Genomic DNA, 19,261 nt, shown 5'->3' with positions numbered 1-19,261 from the left:
AGAAATCCAGTCCTTATTCAGAAATCACCAAAGTGATCAAAACTGCTCTGTTCCTTCCCAATCTTCATATCTTTTGTCCATGAAATCCAATATTAACTGACTTAAGCGAGCTGGCATCTACCAAATCAGAACAACATTAATTACAGAAGAAATAAACCATATACAAACAACAAAGCTTACTCAGATTCCTGACACAAATTTCTTTCTGTACAAACTTCAGGGAACAACCTAAATTTTTTTCAGTTTCCATATAACAGAATTCTTATGGTTTTGATTAACTAGAGAGCTATGAATAGTAACAAGGGATAATTCTGATCTTAGACCTGGCTTCAAGTGCCTAAAATTTTATTAATAAACTGGAAAGTGAATGAGACAGCTAGTAGAGTTAAAAAGACTCTTTGATTTATAATCTTAAGATGGATAACAAAGGCAAAAATAGTGGCTGTCTACTGTCCATTCTGTTGTGTAGATTATCCTCACTCACCCCTTATTCATCAAAATTTTAGACTCTTCCTGAATTTTTCAGATGTGTATACAAATTTATTACAGTTATAACACTGTCTCAGAAGTTATCCATGCACAATCTAATATACCCTAATCATATTTGTGTCATCTAATTTTGCCTGGCTGGTTTTGAATGGCAACTCCACGTGCTAGAGGTTGACCTGAAAAAAGCACAGGACCAAATCAATCAACACATAGATAGCTGTAGAATTTTATTTTCACTCTGAGAAAGGACTGAAAATGAAAGGTCAGACTGCAACCATCTGTTTGGGATGGTCTGAGGAATTAAATGCTTATACACCTTTTTTGATCGTATTAAGAATGCATTTGAAAATAACCTATTCAATCATTTTTAACTGTGTAGCTGATACAACAGCTCACAGAAAATGTCTATTGAAAAAAATGTAATGACACAATAAAATAAAGTTGAAATACAAAAGAAAGAAAAGACTATTTTTTAATTTACATTGTGATTGTTATATTTCAGGATCTACAAAACTCCACGGCATCTGAGGGACAAGTTGTGGTATTGGAATGCAGGGTCAGAGGATCCCCTCCCATTCATGTTAAGTGGTTTCGACAGGGTGTTGAAATACAAGATTCTCCAGACTTCAGAATTCTTCAGAAAAGTAAGGCAATAATCTGAAGTGGCTACTTCTGATATAGGGCAGTGAAAGACCATGAAGTTAGTCTGTCAGTATAGAGTTTTTGATGGAGTTCTCTCTCCCTCACATTTCAGCGTTTAGAATGGCTAGAAGTAATAGCTGAACTACTACCAACAGAAAATTTAATCTTCTTTATTTTGCAGTGTGTCTGCACAGATTCTGTGCTTTTTCTACAGTATTTCAGTATAATATGTTAATTCAATATACTGCTGTTTATTACTGTCATCTCTAATACCATCTTTCTTGTTTGTTTCTCCTCCTTATGATGTGATATGCAGAGCCACGGTCTGCAACTGAACCTGGTAAGAATCATATGTAAAAATAATCTCATGATTCACTAGCTCTTTGAGTTTGTACTGACTCCATAAATAGAAATGTGTTTCTGCTGAGCACTGGTAATATGAAACCCCCTTAAAGACAATGTTACTTTATCACACCTTTCATACTCTACACTGTCCTTTACATCAATTCCTTTATTAGTTAAACAGTAAATTCCATTTAGACCAGCAAGGAGAGTCTCACAGCTTAAACTTTGAAGCAAACTTCCTTCACAGAAAGTGAGCAATTTGCTTGTTACTGAGGAAAAAGAACAAATCCCACAAAATTCCGTTACCCAAACTGTACTCGTAAGAGTTTCATAACACCCAACCACTAAATGCTGGTTTTCCCAGTCTAACTTGGCAGTTGTGAAGTATCTTGAAAGAAAAAGCTGATCCTCAAAAACAAGGGCACGTTGAATTTTTCTAGCCTATTTATAAAATAAAAGTCCTAAATTTGAGCAAGCAAAAACTGCTCTTGCAACTACAGCTTTTCTCTGGCTGCTTCATCTTCCCATTATACGTCATTACATTCTGGGGTGGTTTTGTGCATAGTAAGTGAATGCAAACATTTGTTCTTTTCTTTAATGTTTCTGAGTCAAACATAGTAGAGAAGACAGTGATGCTGCCTGAGCCTTGCTTTAGGAGGGTGCTTGTGGTTGAATATGCTTGAATTTGGAGGCAGTTTTAATTATGGAGTAGAACAATGAAACAGAGAAGTTTTCTCTCCAACACCTGGGTGTCCCCAGAGAGTGTCTCTAAACTAAGGACCTTAGCAGTTGAGGGCCAGGGGGGTGCATTATAAACTTGTAGTGGTCAAATTGGTAGTCTTTGTCTGCAGGGAGAAGAAACTTGGCAGCTGAGTGATGTTTGTAAAGTAACAGTGTGGCTATGAGGATATGGACTGGGAAAAAGTAGTCAAGGGTTAACCCTAAGAGAAATACAGCTTTCTCTTACTTTTCATGGAATGGAGAAAGGAAAAACCTTCAGGTTTTTTGTTGGTTTGTTTTTTTTTTTTTTTCAGTTATTCATTAATTTTCTTTCTGCTTCACAAAATTATTAGATAACTATTTTACTTCATGACCATCATACATATACGTATGCACACACACACGCATGCTCTGTCCTGAGAGTTTATATTATTAATTGTAGTGTACAGCATCATCACCTCTAGTAATGGCTAATACATTATACATGTGACTGAATTATTTGATTTATGAAAGCTTGAAATGTGAGCCACGTGAAGGAAAGACAAGTGCAGGGAAATCAAATTAACCTCTAATGAGAATCTGAAACATATCCAGGTGCTCCTTGTTAGCACTTGGACATAAATCTGGATAGCGATAAACTACTTGGGCAGTTTATGATCACAGTCCAAACTTTAGGTTTTAAAAATTGTAACTTACAATTCAAAACAGTTTGAAGAGAGTTTTAATATCCTTATAAACCCTTTGGAGCACTCTTGGAACATTCTCCTGTAATATATATTACAAAATAAGTCTTTTGATTTAGCTAGTTTCTTGATATCTTTAAAAAATAAATCAGAATGGATACTTACATTAATGGTGCATTTCTTGAGTTTTCACAGGTACAGCAAAGGTATTTAAGATCAAGTTATCTCATACCACTCTCAAGAGAGGGGGAAGGGCAAGAGTAGGAAGGCATCTCAAAATGCTATTGGAGTATCTGCATTGTTGCAGTTTAATAGACATAACAGTAATGAATGCCTGACAGCAGTCTCCTCTTTTTTGTTTCAGGGTCTTTTTTTCCATGCTTGTAGTTTTATCCTTGTATATATAAGCACGTCCCTGCTACTCAAAACTATGACAGAGTTTTGCTTTGGTGTTTTGTTCTCCCTGGATTCATTCATAAATACTTTCCCTGTATGATTTGAGCATGTATTATTTCCCAGTAAGTCCTATTAAATAATGTGCAGTGTCTTATTCTCCACTAGAATTAATGACAGTATGCTTATTGGCATATTTCTGTAGGAACTAACTCTGTGCATGGAAAGGGAATGTAAATAAAGTTTGGGCAAAATATAATTATTTCCTTTTGGCATAAATGATAAGCAGTGGGGTTCTTAGTAATATTGGTAATAAGTAACTCTGGTGTTTTGGATGTAATGAAGGCTGTTGTTCTTTCCACAAGAAGTCAGGCTGATACCAGAAATGTAATAATTACAGCACTGGTATGTGATGCAATTCATACACTAAAAAGCCAGACAAAACAATGCCTGCAGAGCAAATTGCTCATAAGAAAACAAGCTATAGCAACTGCTCTTCAGAGCTGATGCTGAATATCTGTGCAAGATGGTAGGGAAATCAACATGCCTGTGCTGCATGAGTATTAAGAATTTTGAAAGATGGTGATGATTTCTAAATTTTTTTCCATGGAATTTTACATAATTACAACAAATTTAGCCTGATTTTAATTGCTGGTTGTCAACCAAAGCCCAAATGTCCATAGACAGTTTATAGTGCTCAAAAACATTTGTTATCCCTTGCTAGGTCATTACTCACACAGATAAAATATTAAGACACAGGGATCAAGGGGTTGGGGGATTGGATCACTACTTTTTAGGGGTACATTGTATCTACCCTAATGTGTTTTGCACTCCTTTTTCTGTCTAGACAGAAATCAGTTTGCATCACAAATCTCTCCAGACTGCTTTGTGAATTAATAGCTAGTCAGATTACCTAAAGCCAACATCACAGTTTGTCAAATTACCTGCTCTGTATTTCTTTCTTGAACGTTTTGGCTATATATACTCATTGAATCTTTCAAAGAACAGGCTGCCTGAGGATGAAAAATCCCATGGAGTCATTTGCCAGCTGTTGATATTTTGACCATTACTCAGCTGTCTGGAGGCAGCCACAAACTGTATTGAATTACATTAAAACAATTGTCTAATGGCATGGAAGAAGAAAACTATATGAAGTAATTTTTCTTAAATTGCCAGGAAATTGCCACATGTACATGTTTTTTTTCCTAAGCACAATACTGTGTGTGTTCACCAAAACCATCTCAAAAGATAGTCATCACTTCTCTTGAATTGTGCTTTCTTGCTCTATTTGGCTGCTGTGTTCCAGTTTCAACTGTAGTAAGTAATTCCCTTGGAAAACTACCTCCTGTTTCGGCATAATGTTTGAAACTGAAAATACAGGGTAAATGTTAATTAAATCCTTACTGCCTCCTCACACACACACATAAAAAAAAACATGACAACACAAACAAACCCCCAAAAAAACCCAAACCAAACCTACCAAACAAAAAAACCCAAACATCTTTCTGACAGCTGATGAAGTTCAAAATACAGAAACTTCAGCAGGTCAGCATGCATGTTGGATCCTTGCATTTTTCAGTGAAAACAGCAATTCTAACTGAGAGTGATGCCTCCTCACTGCTGAGCAGCAAAGAAGTGCTTGAAGAGAGCAGTCTCCAATGAGCCAAATGAAGATAGAAAAATGAAAATAAGCTAAAATTATTCTCCTCTGAAGGTGATCTGCTCAACATATGCTCCATTACTTGTCAATTACATTTTTCAGTTGTACTCTGTCTCCCAGGGTACCTACAGAATTCTTGTCCTGTCAGTGACCCCATGTTGTTTTTAGGCTGGATGCCTTTAAAAACCATTGAGTGGAAGACCTCCAGGAGGTCCAGAAGGGCTCAGTGGTGGACTGGAAAGGGCAGATTGTTTATTCTACCCCATAATTCTGCTATCTCTTTATAAGCAAATTGTACTGTTAGCTCACTCTCTTTTCTCTCTCCTCCTGGGTTTTTATCAGACATGGAGGAGGATTTTGGGTCTCACTGTGGCCTTGAGTGGCCTGGGTTATTTTTATGCACAATTGTAGCCTGTTTGGGCCTGATGTAAGGGGCATATGGCAGGGGGGGCTTAATCTCTCCTCAAACCTGAGCACTGCTTTAGGGACCAGAGTCCATGCTGCCATAGCAGTATTCCTATTTATTATGCCTGAACTGGTTAGATAGCAGCTGTCCCAGGCATTGATTACATATACTGCAACCTAGTTTCTGTACTCTAAAAGTGCGTTGGACTGACCACAACCACATTTGCTGTTTGGTTTTCTTCTCAGTATTTTGTAAGTATTGTTTGAGATATCTTCAAGCATAGTCAGTTCTGTAGATTTACTTATCTCTTCATTTCTTGAATGACATAAAGCGTATTAAATAAGCCAAAACTGCTGCCTGACTGGCTAGGGGTATACACAATAATGATCATCAGAAACAGGTAAATTGACTACCTTTTTTTCTTGTGTTATTGCAAGTTAAGGCATCTACTGCTCTGCAATATTATAATCTATTATGCTCCTCTGCATATTCAGTTTTTCTCTATTTTCACGCTTCTCCTTTCTCTTTATATAAAAGATGCACAGATACCTAAATGAGAATGGGCATATTGCTTTGTTCTTAAACTGTACTTAAACTTCTGATGGTGAGGAGAACAAGAGAGAGAAAAAGAAACAACTTGTCTACAAAATGGCAGGGTTGTGTTTGATTGGATTTTTACCAGGAAACCACCACTGTGACTGCCCGCTGTCTGTGGAGCAGAAAACATAGAACTTTAAACCTGCATATACAGGAATAGATCTGTTCATTGCCTTATAATGAATAACTACTAATAAAAGACCTTACCTATTTCCCGGGACTATGTGCATTATAGTGGAGGAAAATAATGGTCACATTTGGAGATGAAGGTGCAGATATAAGAACTACTCTGCCTTTAATGTAATATATTGAAACACTCTGAAGTAAACACATTGCCAATGATTAAATTTGTCTAAATGCAACAGTTTTCTGTTTTTCCTAATGGACTCATGAACAATAAAGGGAAAATATTACTTTGTAAAATGTAATCTTTCTCTCTAAATAACTGACAAAATGGTCAAGTACTTGCATGCCTAAGCATTTTACATGTTTCAATGAACAGAATGCTTTTGTATTCATTTAGTCAAGTGTTAAATATGTTTTAAGGCCCTGAGAACAGCATTTCAGAGCTGCTTTCTGGAACACATTTTTGTGATGAAATTATTTGTCAGCTGATGATTGCTGGGAAGTAGAACAGACATTATTTATTTCGAATCATCAGATTCTACTTAGCACAGTAACAAAAAGAAATAATTAAGTCAGGATACAAAGCCTGAGAAATACTCAGAACACTATGTATCTGCAGACCTCAGAAGAAGGTTTCTTTTGTCAAAATATCTTATTTCTATGTTTTTCCACAGTAGTAAGCCTTTTAGCCAGGAGCTAGAGGTCAGTGATTCTTCGTTAGGGGACACAATATTAATAATGACAATGACAATGTATTGCTTGCATGCACATTCTTCTCAAGCTGCCTTTTGATTAGTTCTTGAGAGTTTTTGTGTTCTCATTTTAGCCAGTATGTTCATGATTGATCACAAACATGTGTGTTCATCTGTGTGTTCATCTGGCTGAGAAGACTATTTTGAACTCTGATTACTTTCATCACTAATTTACTTGGTATTTCATTTACAAGGATTATTGCAATTTAACATGTATAACGTTCAAGTATACCACTTCAGTGAACAAACCACATCATGATAAAATCCATGAAAATTCTTTTATTTCTGAAAAGTGAAGATCAGCCCTCCTCACGTGATCATTTTAAATACTTTTAAAATGGAAAGAACATTCATTATTCATTAGTTAGATCTGCTGTTTGAAAAGTAGGAATTTTGCTGGTTGTTATACTTTCGAGTACCTTTGCCCTCATTCAAACATCAGTTCTCGGCATGCTGGGAGTGATTTTCTGCAGTTCTGAAATACCCAGCTTTCAGAATGCTGCTGTTAAATGAACAGGAAACTATTGTGCTGTATGTATCATATTTCATCCCCAGAGTCAGTTCAATTCAGGAGTACGCACGTGTGGTTAACAATATAGCTTCAACTGCTTATGACACACCATGACTCTAAAAAAAGCCAATCTCAGTAGTTCAAAAACTAGCTTGTGTTACCCATTACTTTCCTGATAAGACCTTTCACGAGTCATTAATCTTCATCTGGGTCAGATAAGATCCAACATGCTACAGTGTTACTAGACATGCCTCTTGCAGCTACACAGAGTAACTGGTTTGTGTTGCCAAGAAAAAAAAAGCATGTTCTGCTGTCTGAAACACAGCTCTGTGCCAACTATTTAGTTAGGCATTCATTTTTAGCCCATTTCCAGTACAGGAAATTTTTGGATACATTGTCAATTAAAACTGGATAAATTCCATAACTTTTTTTGTCTGCTGTCTAGAGACAGTATTCTGCCATTCCACAGTGAAAATTAGGAAAGAAAACAGAGACATGTTGGAAAATGTTTTCCTTCTTTAAATTAAAAGAAGTAAAGCTTACCTTACTGAATCTCTTCCACTGAACATTTCTGATCCACTGAAATTTTCATGTGAAAGTGAAGTTTGAAATATTTTCCTCATTTTTCAGCTTGTTTTTATTAGCTATATTCCATTGATTTTGTGAAAATATGTGGGATTCCAAAGAAATGTCCAAAATGTAAAATTGTTTGTTTTCTAATGAAACTCAATTCTATAAAACTTCCCCATGTTAGTTTTGAGAGTACAAAATGAACACAAGCAAAAGAAACTCCTAACCTACAATGTGATATTATTCAAGTCTAAAATTTTCTAGGGATATCGAGTAAATACTAGGATTATTTAGATTAAGTATACTGTGAATTTATAAAAATATTAGAATACCACTAAAAGTAGAGATAAAATAGTAACTTTATTTGAAGATTCTGGAAAAAATATGCCTAAATAATTAAATATGTCCATTATAAATGGATGGAATTTATTGAGAAAACATTACTGCTAGACCTAATTTGAAGCATGAATGGTCCAGTCTTAATACAGATTTTCTGACTGAGGCCCTGTTGTAATCAAAGCATATATTGTAGCATATTGAAGTAAAATGAACAGATTTCAAACAGCCATAAAATATATCTGTTTCACAGCACTTGTCAGAGTTGCTGAAAATGCTCTTTTGTCCAGTTTTCAATTTATCCATTCTCACTGTTGTGCAGACAGACAGAAATTATCTTCCCAAACTCTCCATAAGGGAAATGTTTATGCATGCAGAGTTTTTAATTCTGGTCAGTTTGAACAAAAAAAACTATTTCAGAGTGCTGACAAAATATTTTCTGGTTTTACTGGGAATAGGATTTCATCTGAACTTTTAGAACGGAGGAATGATGTGACATTCATTTGCCTTGCAATTATTAATTGTGTCTGAACCAGTACATTGACTTGTGTGAATTAATACTATTCTCTATGTGTAAAATGACTGCACAGACTTGAGGCTGCAATATTACTGTTCAAGAGAGGTCTCTTTTGAAAAATTAACTTGATGAATTTATTCATTTTAGATACAAAGTGATTTTCATTAATACCATTAATGTTGGAAGCTCTTCTGTAATTCTCACAAGATTTCTTTTTATGAGCACATTCTACTGTTCTTCCTACATAAAATGCAAAAATATTACATGGTACTTTAAATAGTTTATAATGCAATTTATTTTTCTGTTTATTTCCAGAAGAGATATGCACTCTTGTAATTGCAGAAACTTTTCCTGAAGATTCAGGCCTTTTCACATGCACAGCAACAAATGAACATGGCTCAGTAACAAGCAGTGCACAACTAATTGTCTGTTCAGGTATGTGACAAAGGGAAAGAGGGATTTTTTTATCATTGATCTTAGATAATTTACATGTGAGGTTATCAGTCTGCTTCCCTTGTAAAAATGAGCTGCTGTAAGATGGGGGTTTTGTCAGCTTCAGAGTATTCATATAAAGCAAACTGAATGTTTTTGTTGGCTTGTTTCCTAGATTAATATTTTTATTTGTGTAAAATACATTCTTAAAGTGTCTGCCACAAGCCTGGCAGATTGCTAAACATTAGGGTGCTCAGACTAGAGGGCAGCAGAGGCAAAATGAAAGTAGATGAAATTATGCTCCCAAAGGCAGCATATGCCATTTGTAAAAAAAGGAACTGCCACGTGCTATGTTCAGTTTTTTAATATATTTGCATACATATTGTTGTTGAATGCGCTAACACAGCTGCTATTGCAAACATGCCATACATCCTTCAGCACTTTTAAATGAGTTGTTCTTAAATGATGCTGAGACAATACTGTTTCAGGTGTTGTTTGCCAATCTCAGTGGCTGGATTCCTGAAAAAGATTTAGAGGGATCCATAAGGTTCCTTAGCAAGCCTTTTGCATGGGGAAGAGTCAGAAAATTAATAGCCAAAGAGGTATCTAATTCATCATAAATTGTCAACAAAAGGTCTAGAAAATATCTGCACAGACCCAAAGAGATCTCTCTGTTAATGAACTGAAAATACAGCATGTATGTACCATGTACTTTGTCTATGGCTTATTGGAGAGATATTCTTTTTGATTTTTTTTTCTCTAACTCAGAAAGCTTTAGTCAGGAATCACTGACAAGAGAATCAAACAGTGATGATTTCCATCATTTCCCACCACTTCCTCTAGCTGAAATTAGCTCTTTTGAGCTTCCTCCTAAGAAACATACAGAGACTCACCAAGCAAACAACACTGAGCTGAAATCTGATATGGCAGCCCTTCAACTACAGCTCAATTCAGCTGAGGAAAAAACAAATGGCGTTCACCCCATTCATGGAGTTAATGGAATGATTAACAGCAAGCCAAATGGTGATAAATCCGTCCCAACTTCAGCTGTTGTGCTTTCACCCACAAAGGAGCCACCACCTGTGCTTGCCAAACCAAAGCTGTGAGTATTTTTTTGTTTGTTGTTGGGGTTTTGTCCTATAAACTTAGTATTGGTTGAAAGCAAATTTTTGCCTAGAGCAATTTAGAGTTAGACAAATAATAGACAATGACTCTCTATTGTGCTTGTCCCCTGAACAGTCTTTTTAGTGTTGTGATTTATGTCCCAAAGACCTGAATACAGAGAATTACGTTATTTCTTATAGTGCTACCTGAAAGAGAAGTACATTCTACAGAAAGATTTAAGATAAAGTCACAAAAAAGAAACAAGTGGCAGTGGCTATTGCTTTGTGCTCTTATCATAGAATCATAGAATGGTTTGGGTTGGAAGGGACCTCCAAAGGTCATCTAGTCTAACCCCCCAGCAGTGAGCAGGGACATCCTCTACTAGATGTGGTTGCTCAGAGCCTTGTCAAGCCTGAACCTTGAATATCTCCAGGGATAGGACCTCAACTACCCCCCTGGGCAACCTGTTTCAGTGTTACAAAGAACTTGTTCCTAACATCCAACCTAAATCTACTCCTCTCTAATTTAAAACCATTGCCCAGGGAGGTTGTGGATGCCTCCTCCCTGGGGGTGTTCAAGGCCATGTTGGATGAGGCCTTGAGCATACGAGTCTAGTTGAGAGATGTCCCTGCCCATGCTGGGGAGGTTGCAGTAAATAATCTCAAAGGTCCCTTTCAAAGTAAGCCATTCTATGACTGTAAAGAAGCAGCAGCATATATTAACGACATAACAGCAAACATGTTTATTATAACTTTTAATTGTTTAAACATCTAAGCTAGTGTTATATTTGTAGAAATCTTGAACCTTCTGAGTTATATTATTGATGAAAACTAAATTTACATTTCCTAAAGAACTTTTCTTTTCAAGTTTATCATAACTCAGAAACTACTTTGAGAATCAGGGATAAACGTGCTGAAAGTAGATTATTCAGCAGACACTGAAAGTAATCTCAAAGCATTCAGGAATGATGGACTGGTTTTGGTTTGGTGTTGTTTTTTATTGTTGTTGTTGTTATTATTATTAGTTTAACAAGGAGAGTCTGAGCACCTTGGCAATGCAGCTGTAGCCAACACCTATAAATCATGATTTACCACAATTCACTCCAATGCAAGAGTTGGCATATTCCAGAGAGTTATTGTGGTTGTTTTCAGGCTTGACAAGTGCTTTTAAAGTCCTACAAAATGCTTCATTTGTGGTTACAAATACTTAAGTAATCCTTAAGCCATAGTATTAGTTGTTGCCTCATTCTGACGCTATGAATATTTAAAACAGAATTTAATGTGATAATATGCAGGATTTTCTGGGAAAAGCATATCTAGAACTAACTGGGGAAGCAGTCAATACCAGGTATTTTGCTACCATGAATTTTAGAAGACAATAAAGGTACAATAAAGAAGAATTTTAGAAGACAATATAGTTAGAAGACACAGTACTTCACCATGACTTGTTGCTACATGAGTTTATGTAGACAAGAGTGGAAGAGCTGTTGAACTGAGACCAAAAAAACCTCCACATTTTTGCAGTTCTGGTCTCTGCTGCTGTGACCTGTTTGAGGTACTGCTGCATGCTGGACTTCTCCAGGAAATACTGGTGTGATGAACAGATGAGCTTTCAGAAGTGCCCCATTTGATATTTTCAGATACTTTGCATCTCTCAATATTAGGCAAATAAATGTTAGCATCTGTTTTAGTAGGTAGCCCATGTGTGGAACTGATGCCTTAAGCCCCTCATAATTTTCAGTCTGAACGTCTGCAAAAAATGCTGAACGCTGTTCTGGAACTGTATATAACATGTCCATGCTTTCAAATTAAGAACTTCCTTTCCAAGTGGCTTAGTACTACTATTATTTATCCACATCTGTTAAAGCAGTAACAGAAAAGGTAGTGTTCATATGGGTACTGGGTGTACCTACTTGTGTGATGTTAGGTGGCTTTGTGACAAGCCATAAGTTCAAGGGTCATAAACTCAATGTGACTACAACACAGTGCCAGAATTTCCTGACCAGAGAGCTTCAGATGGATACTATTTTATCCTCTTTGTGCTGGAGTGTTCTTCCTGCCTTTCATATTCATCAGGAAGAATATTAGCTCAGTAAGAGCAGTTCTCTTCCATGCTTCTCACTTGCAGACAGAGAGAGCAACTACAGGTATTGGTAGCCTTCTTTCTATAGTTAATTCATTAATATAATCAATGTAAAGCAGACAGTTGGAAGTGACGTGTTTGCCACCTTTAAATTAGCATTGAAGTATTCTGCATGGGCATGCACCATGCATGTGAGGATGAACAGACAGAATTCCTAAATTCCATCTCACCCATTTCTCTTTGATGATATTTCTTTGCAGTGAGAATGAAAGGCAGGTATTAATTTTGTAAAAAGAATGCCCATTGAAAATGAAAAGGAGTAAGATATAATATCTTGCAGTTTATGCATTCATTTGTAATCAGTATTTCCTTCACTATCCATAGCTATACTGTTTCCTGTTTTTTTCTGAGATTTGGGGTTTTTTAAATGTTTTCAAAAGTCTTAGGTTTTTTTTAATATATCAAGCAGTTTATAGATAACATCAGTTAGGAACAGCTAAGATTATAACTAAAATAATTTCTTAAAGATAAGCAGGTAATCTGGTTGCTATGCATCAAAAGCAATGCTGTGAGAGTTAGAACTTCCTTAACAACACTTGTGTTCATACTGATTGTGAAAGGGATATTATTTCTTGAACTGAATTGTTTGTCACTTCAGTCTCCAGTCCTTAGCACCTGAGTTCTCTTTCATGATTCCTTCCAGTTTGTAAGCAGTGCCGCAGATTTTTTTGCAAAGATCCTAGTTCAGTCTTTTTCTAAAATATCTCTTTATGCTTTTTATTCTTATGCTACTTATTTCACTACTTTTCACTAATCACTGAAATTATTCTTAACTTGATCTTTCTGCTAGCAATGTGCTTAATATTGAACTTGTACTTGGAGTCACGTACACACTATGATGTTTATAATGACTGTCCTGCCACGGACTGGATTTTAATGATACTGCAAGAAATTATTACTTCCATAACAATCATATTAGATATATACAAAAGTAGTAAATCACTGTTTCAAATATATTAGGAAGAGATGGATAGAAAAAGGACATGTGAGAATTGCCAACAATCCAATGATTAATGCCTTGGAATATATAGAAATCAAGTGTAGGTCCTTAGTCTGCCTGAGGCCTAAGGCCACTGAAGCCCAGAGAACACCCTTGTGCTGGACACTATGAAGGCTTCATGCTTGTTCTTCTGCAGAGCAACAACATGGTGGAAATGATGAGAACACATGATGTAGGAAACATGTTTTTCCACTCAATTCTGCTAATGTACATGAGTGTTATTTGCTTTAAGCATCCTAATTTAGAAGAGACTGACCACAGAAATGTTCAAATTAAATGGATTTATGTAAGTTTTTGTTTGAAGTCGTTGCATCTTCTGATAAAAACCTGGATAGAAAGCCATTCTTGCTGAGTTTGAATGACACAGGGAGCAGACTTCTGCTGCCATTATTCATATAAAACAAAAAGTAACAGAGCCTTTCCCAATCTTGGGAAAGATATTCCCCACTTCTTCAATGTGATTCCGCAATAAGTTATGTTTCAGTAGGTTTTCTATATTTCTTCAAAAGTTAAGTTAAAAAATAAAAGCAGTTATTACTAATTTTGAATTAGAACTGTCAATTAGAAATATGTACAGTATATATTCAAGATTTATTTGCTACAGCAAAAATGAGGGAAGTGAAAGCTTTGCCATTACAGAAATGCAAAGATTAAAAGAAAACATATTACAAAAAAAGAGTTATACAAAAATATTTACATAAAAATTGATTTAAAATTCCATGGAGTCTGAAGATTCACATTACAAATATGTACTCTTGTAAAGAATAAGACACTGGTTAGCTGTATACTTTCTGATAGAAAAATGGCATAAAGTAATGTAAAACTGAGGTTTCCGTATTCCATAAGGCTAAAAAGAATTCAAAGGCATAAAGATTCTTACATTCTACTCGGAAATTAACAAGACAGTCTTCATCTATATAAGAAACACTTGTGTTATCTAAGAGTTAGTGATCACTGTAAACATGTAACTTTGGATTCATGAACAAAGTTCTATATAGATTCACTTCTTCAGTTTCACTACTGTGCTCTTTCAAGGTTAATAAGGACCTTTAGATCCTTATCTTGCTTGTAAAGTCTACCCACAATAAAATTTTGATCTGCATTTATTTTCTACTGTAGTAGAATAAAAAATGCTAACAATTTGCTAAAATGTTGATCCAAGTGCCTGCACACGGGATTAGTAATCTGATTATAATACAAGTTGTTAGCATTTTCTTCATCTATTTTCACAATTAATATAGGAATGGTTCATCTGTAGTGCTCTTGTTTCTCTTATTTCAGGCCTGCATTTTTTTAACAGGGTTAGAGATCACAGAATTAACCAGGCTGGAAAAGACCTTTGAGATCATCAAGTCCAACCTATCGCTCAACACCACTTAATCAAGTAAACTATGGCACTAAATTTCTCATCCAGTTTTATTTAAACACTTCCAGGGATGGTGACTCCACCACCACCCTGGGCAGCCCATTCCAATGGCAAATCACTCTTTCTGTGAAGAATTTCTTCCTAACATTCAGCCTAAACCTCCCCTGGCACAGCCTGAGACTGTGTCCTTTTGTTCTGCCACTGGTTGTCTGGGAGAAGAGACCAACCCCCACCTGACTACAGCCTCCCTTCAGGTAGTTGTAATCAAGGAAGACTTTTGTGAAGAAATTTCCATTTCAGTGGCTACTAATGAACAGGCACTTGTCTTAGGACTAGGCTTTATAATAACAAAAAATAAATAAAAATAAAGAAGGCTTTATGAGAGAATATACTGTGAATTAGGAATTTGTCTTCATTTTCTCAGGTTTTTTTCTTACACAAAACTTGCAAATTCTAGGAAGGAATAAAAAGTGTTATAATGCCTCATGGCACAGCTGCAAACTGAATGCATTAAATTAGGTTAGTTTGAACCACAGTTTTAGTTGACTTGCTTAGGGATCTGAGATCACAGTGGAAAACTCTGAGATCACTGGGAGATGAAAGAGAGGAAATAGGAAGGAAGAAAATAGTGTTATGAAATATGGGTAGAAAGTCACATTTATTTGTCATGCTCTTATCTCACTGTTTTAAGGAATGATGGGAATGTTGTTTAGTTTTTACCAAAAAAAATATATAGATCAATGGAACAAAGTTTCTGAGCATTTTGTGGTATATTGGATTGATGTTTGCAGATTGGAGAGATGAAAAACTATAGACGACAGGCTATTGCAGCAGCAGAGGCAGGTACCTGTTAAAAATGTATGCAAGGAGATTCAATTAGTTTCATGATTCCTCATTTGAACACCCTAAGTCACATGCAAATGTGTCAATAATTTCTTCCCTATTTCTCAAAATAATCACAAATAACTTGAAGGTCACTCAGGCAGTCGAATGTCACTTTTTTTTTCCAGTTCCCAAGGTGACTTTAATGCAAACCTAAGAACAGATAGTAACTTGAAATTGTAAATAAAAATAATTAATCAGGTTACTGTGCATATTCCACTGTCAGTGACTTTATTTGCCTGTTTCAGATCCAGGAATAGTGTGGTCCAAAATCAGTGGCAGTTACTGCTGAGAAATTTCCTTTTTACTGATGCCTGTGTTAACATCGTGTTAAAGGGTAATCATAAATGAACTTTAAACCTTTTAAAATCTGCAGCAATAGAAGTTTGAATCTCTTTGTAACAATAGATATCAGCAAAACAAAAGGTTAAAGGTAGATGAGATGCATTTTTAAAATTTTTTTCTGTCTTCTTTTGGGACTGTTGTTTTCTGACCTTTAGTAGGTAGAGACAACTGTACATCCTGCTTACATAAAAGCTAATCAGTATTTTATCAGAAAAAGTCAAACATCCTTGAATCAGTTACAAAATATGTGTAGCACAAATGCTGTGAGCATTATATGCACACAGGACTTCTTTGATTTTTCAGGTTTTTAACGTTGAAAGTAATCCAGGTTATAGGATACGTGGGGAAATGGAAGAAAATAGTTCAACCACTTATTTAAGTCAGTGCATACTAAGATTTTAATTAAACACATGCTGTAAGCTTGCAAAAAACTTTAGTGCCTCCAAGACTGCTCTTCCTCTCTTTTTTGTTTGTTTCCCCTGTTTCTTCATAGCTGTTGCCTCTCTTGTTCCTTCATTTCCAGCTGTTCTTCTCCAAGGTGCCAAGGGTAGGCTTTTTTCCTAAAAAACAGATAGAAACTAGAAGCTTGGCCTAAGTGGTAATAACCTTCTTCATTTTCTGGAGGCACATCAGATATGCCCAGGGAGGTGGTAGAGTCACTTCCTCTGGTGGTGTTCAAGAAATGTGTGGACATGACACTTTGGGATATGGTTTAGTGGTCATGGTGGTCTTAGGTTGATAGTTGGATATGATGATCCTAGAGGTCTTCTCCAATCAAAACAATTGTATGATTCTGTACGAAATCACATGGACAGTGCTACAGACTAAAGATAGCAAAGGCTGGTGAGGTGTGAGGCAGATTGTGCATTTGGGTGGTTTGGTTTTTTCTGTTACAAAGGTGAGCCAATATGCCAACAGTTTATGATGCACCTTTGAACCATGAATGTAGGAGGAAATGTAACATCTGTCTGCAAACAGCTTGTGGTGGTAGTCTTATGATAATTGTGAACTAAAAGCATTCAGATGAAACATTTTGGCTTTTGAAAGATTTCTGTCATTTCATGTTTATTTCCTTCTTTCTGAAATAACTGAATGGATTTAATATATGGAAATGATCAAGCAAAACAAATCCAGTTCTTCTAATAGGCCACATTTTCTGAGAGGTGGTTAGTGTAGTTTTCTTTAGAAATATTTAAGGATTCTCTTGGTATCGCAAGATGAAGGTCTCAAATCAATTGATTAAAAGCTTCCCTGTATGCTAATCCTTGAAGACTAATCATCATATGTACTCACTCCATATTACATGGCTATGAAAATGGCATGCAGCCACCTTGCCCTGGTATTGCTTTATCACTGACTCATGGTTATGCAATCTATAGGTAATTTTGAAAATGTAAAAATAACATATTTTTTTGCTGGGTAGAATGAAGAAGGGAGGTGAGAAAGGATATAGTTTTTGGGTTGTACTTCTTTTTTTTTTTTTTCCCTGTCTCCAATCAGAAAAATCATTTTATCTGTACTGCTTACTTTGTCTGTACCAGGTAGACACTGAAGCTTCAAAACTGAGATCGATGGTGTTCACCATTTTGTGTTTATTTTGAGGAAAAGAGCATCATGTTTTAAAGTACAAACAAGACTATGTCTGTTATCCTTGTCTTCTAAGTGGCTTCTTAGAGAAAAGTTCCTTGTGGTTCAGGCTAAGAGCTTTGAACTAATAGGACAGAAGATTGCACTTAGGTCTTTCAAGAAATAAAAAAAAAAGCATGCAACACAAGTACATACAACGCTTAGCATTGTAATCCAAAATGAGGAGGTGGAAATCCTTACTCAACAAAAGAGAAGACGTGTAAGTTGGTTAATATTGGAAAACACAATTTGCCTTTTTAGAAAATTTGCTTGTGCATGTTTTTACAGTACTTTTTATCATGTTCCTTGAGTATAAAATTGATCAAGAAATTGAAATTAAAGATGACTCAATGTCAGTTTAAGAGTCTGAAAGAGGTACTTGCAAAAGCTAGGTCTGCCAATACTCATTTTGTTTGGAAAATACATTCAGTAGAATCAGAGTACTAAAATACACAGGAATTAAGTTACTGCTGACAGCATGAGCTTTGAACTATTATGAACACTTTTGTAGTCCACGATAGGCATAAACATAACTATTTGAATAGTAACTGGAGTAAACAGCAGGTATTCTGTTTAAATGGCATTTGGAAGCTACAAATCTCCAACCATCTGAGGACTGAGTAGCAATGAATATACCATTCTGTTGTTCAAAAAATTTAAGAAAGAAGGTAATTTGAGTATGCATTTAACAAGAATAACTTCCAAATATCTAATTTACTTCATAATTGTTTGTGTATGTAAAAAACAACAGAAACAAAACAAAAAACAACATAGCTAAATGAATTACAAATTCAAATGCTAGGTACTTTTAGACTCCCAGTACCTGCTGTTAGAGTGTCCCCTTGATTTAATAAACTTGTTGCTGGAACCTCGCTTACCTTATCACAGAAACACCTAACCACCTGTAATTAGAACTGCCGTTGGTGATACCTATGCCTTATAGAATGCTCTGCAGAAGTAGGAACTCTTGCCTGGGTAAGGAGAATTGCTGGACAGAGTGCTACAGCTTATGAAGTTTAATCATAAACTTGCATAGTTACAGACATACTTGTTTTCATTATTCTTCTGTTCCCTCCTGGCATATCACAGGATTTTTTTATTGAAGTGATATAACCCTCTGATGGTTTCAATTCTTCCAACTGTAATTAGATTACCAAGCTTTCCTAATATGTAATTTCAAATTTTCTTTTTAACCTCAGGTTTTTCTTCCATTATCTTTTGCATTTACTTATATTAACTGTGTTTATTTTCTGCCCCATCTTAAGAAATGTTATGTGGTGACAAAAATAGGAGATTGGAATTCAGTGGCATTCGTTTCTGTCTAGTTAATTATGTGTGCTATAAAACTTTGAACAAACATCTGAAAAAAATCAGTAGAGATGCCGGGGTTTGAAGATATTAATATATCAGTTAATTAAAGCCATATTCCCACTTTATGTATTCAAACAGATGTCCAAACTAAATAGATTGGAGAAGACCTAAGAACCAATCAAGTGCTGCAGGTCCTGTTCTGTCATCCTCATTAATGGTATCGACTATTTCTCATCATAAGAAACATTATTGCCCTCAGAAGGCAATTTACCGTTTATGGTTGTAAGAACAGGAAAGGTTTATCCA

At 35.7% G+C, this 19,261-nt stretch overlaps 1 protein-coding gene across 3 annotated transcripts in view; it reads left to right on the top strand.

Moving 5' to 3' along the window:
- The window catches only part of PALLD (palladin, cytoskeletal associated protein), a 177,230-nt gene that overhangs the window by 62,528 nt on the left and 95,441 nt on the right, over positions 1–19,261 (top strand). For 2 of the 3 annotated variants that reach the window (XM_054382854.1, XM_054382855.1), the window contains exons 6-9: positions 992–1,133; positions 1,448–1,471; positions 9,063–9,182; positions 9,939–10,281. In XM_054382854.1, the coding sequence (XP_054238829.1) occupies positions 992–1,133; positions 1,448–1,471; positions 9,063–9,182; positions 9,939–10,281 (629 nt within the window). Of the gene's footprint in view, positions 1–991; positions 1,134–1,447; positions 1,472–9,062; positions 9,187–9,938; positions 10,282–19,261 lie in introns of all 3 variants that reach the window. The other variant, XM_054382856.1, reaches the window with a different exon arrangement.

Source organism: Indicator indicator, chromosome 8 (genome assembly GCF_027791375.1).
Source record: "Indicator indicator isolate 239-I01 chromosome 8, UM_Iind_1.1, whole genome shotgun sequence".
NCBI lineage: Eukaryota > Metazoa > Chordata > Aves > Piciformes > Indicatoridae > Indicator > Indicator indicator.
This window is presented reverse-complemented; position numbering and strand designations above follow the sequence as displayed.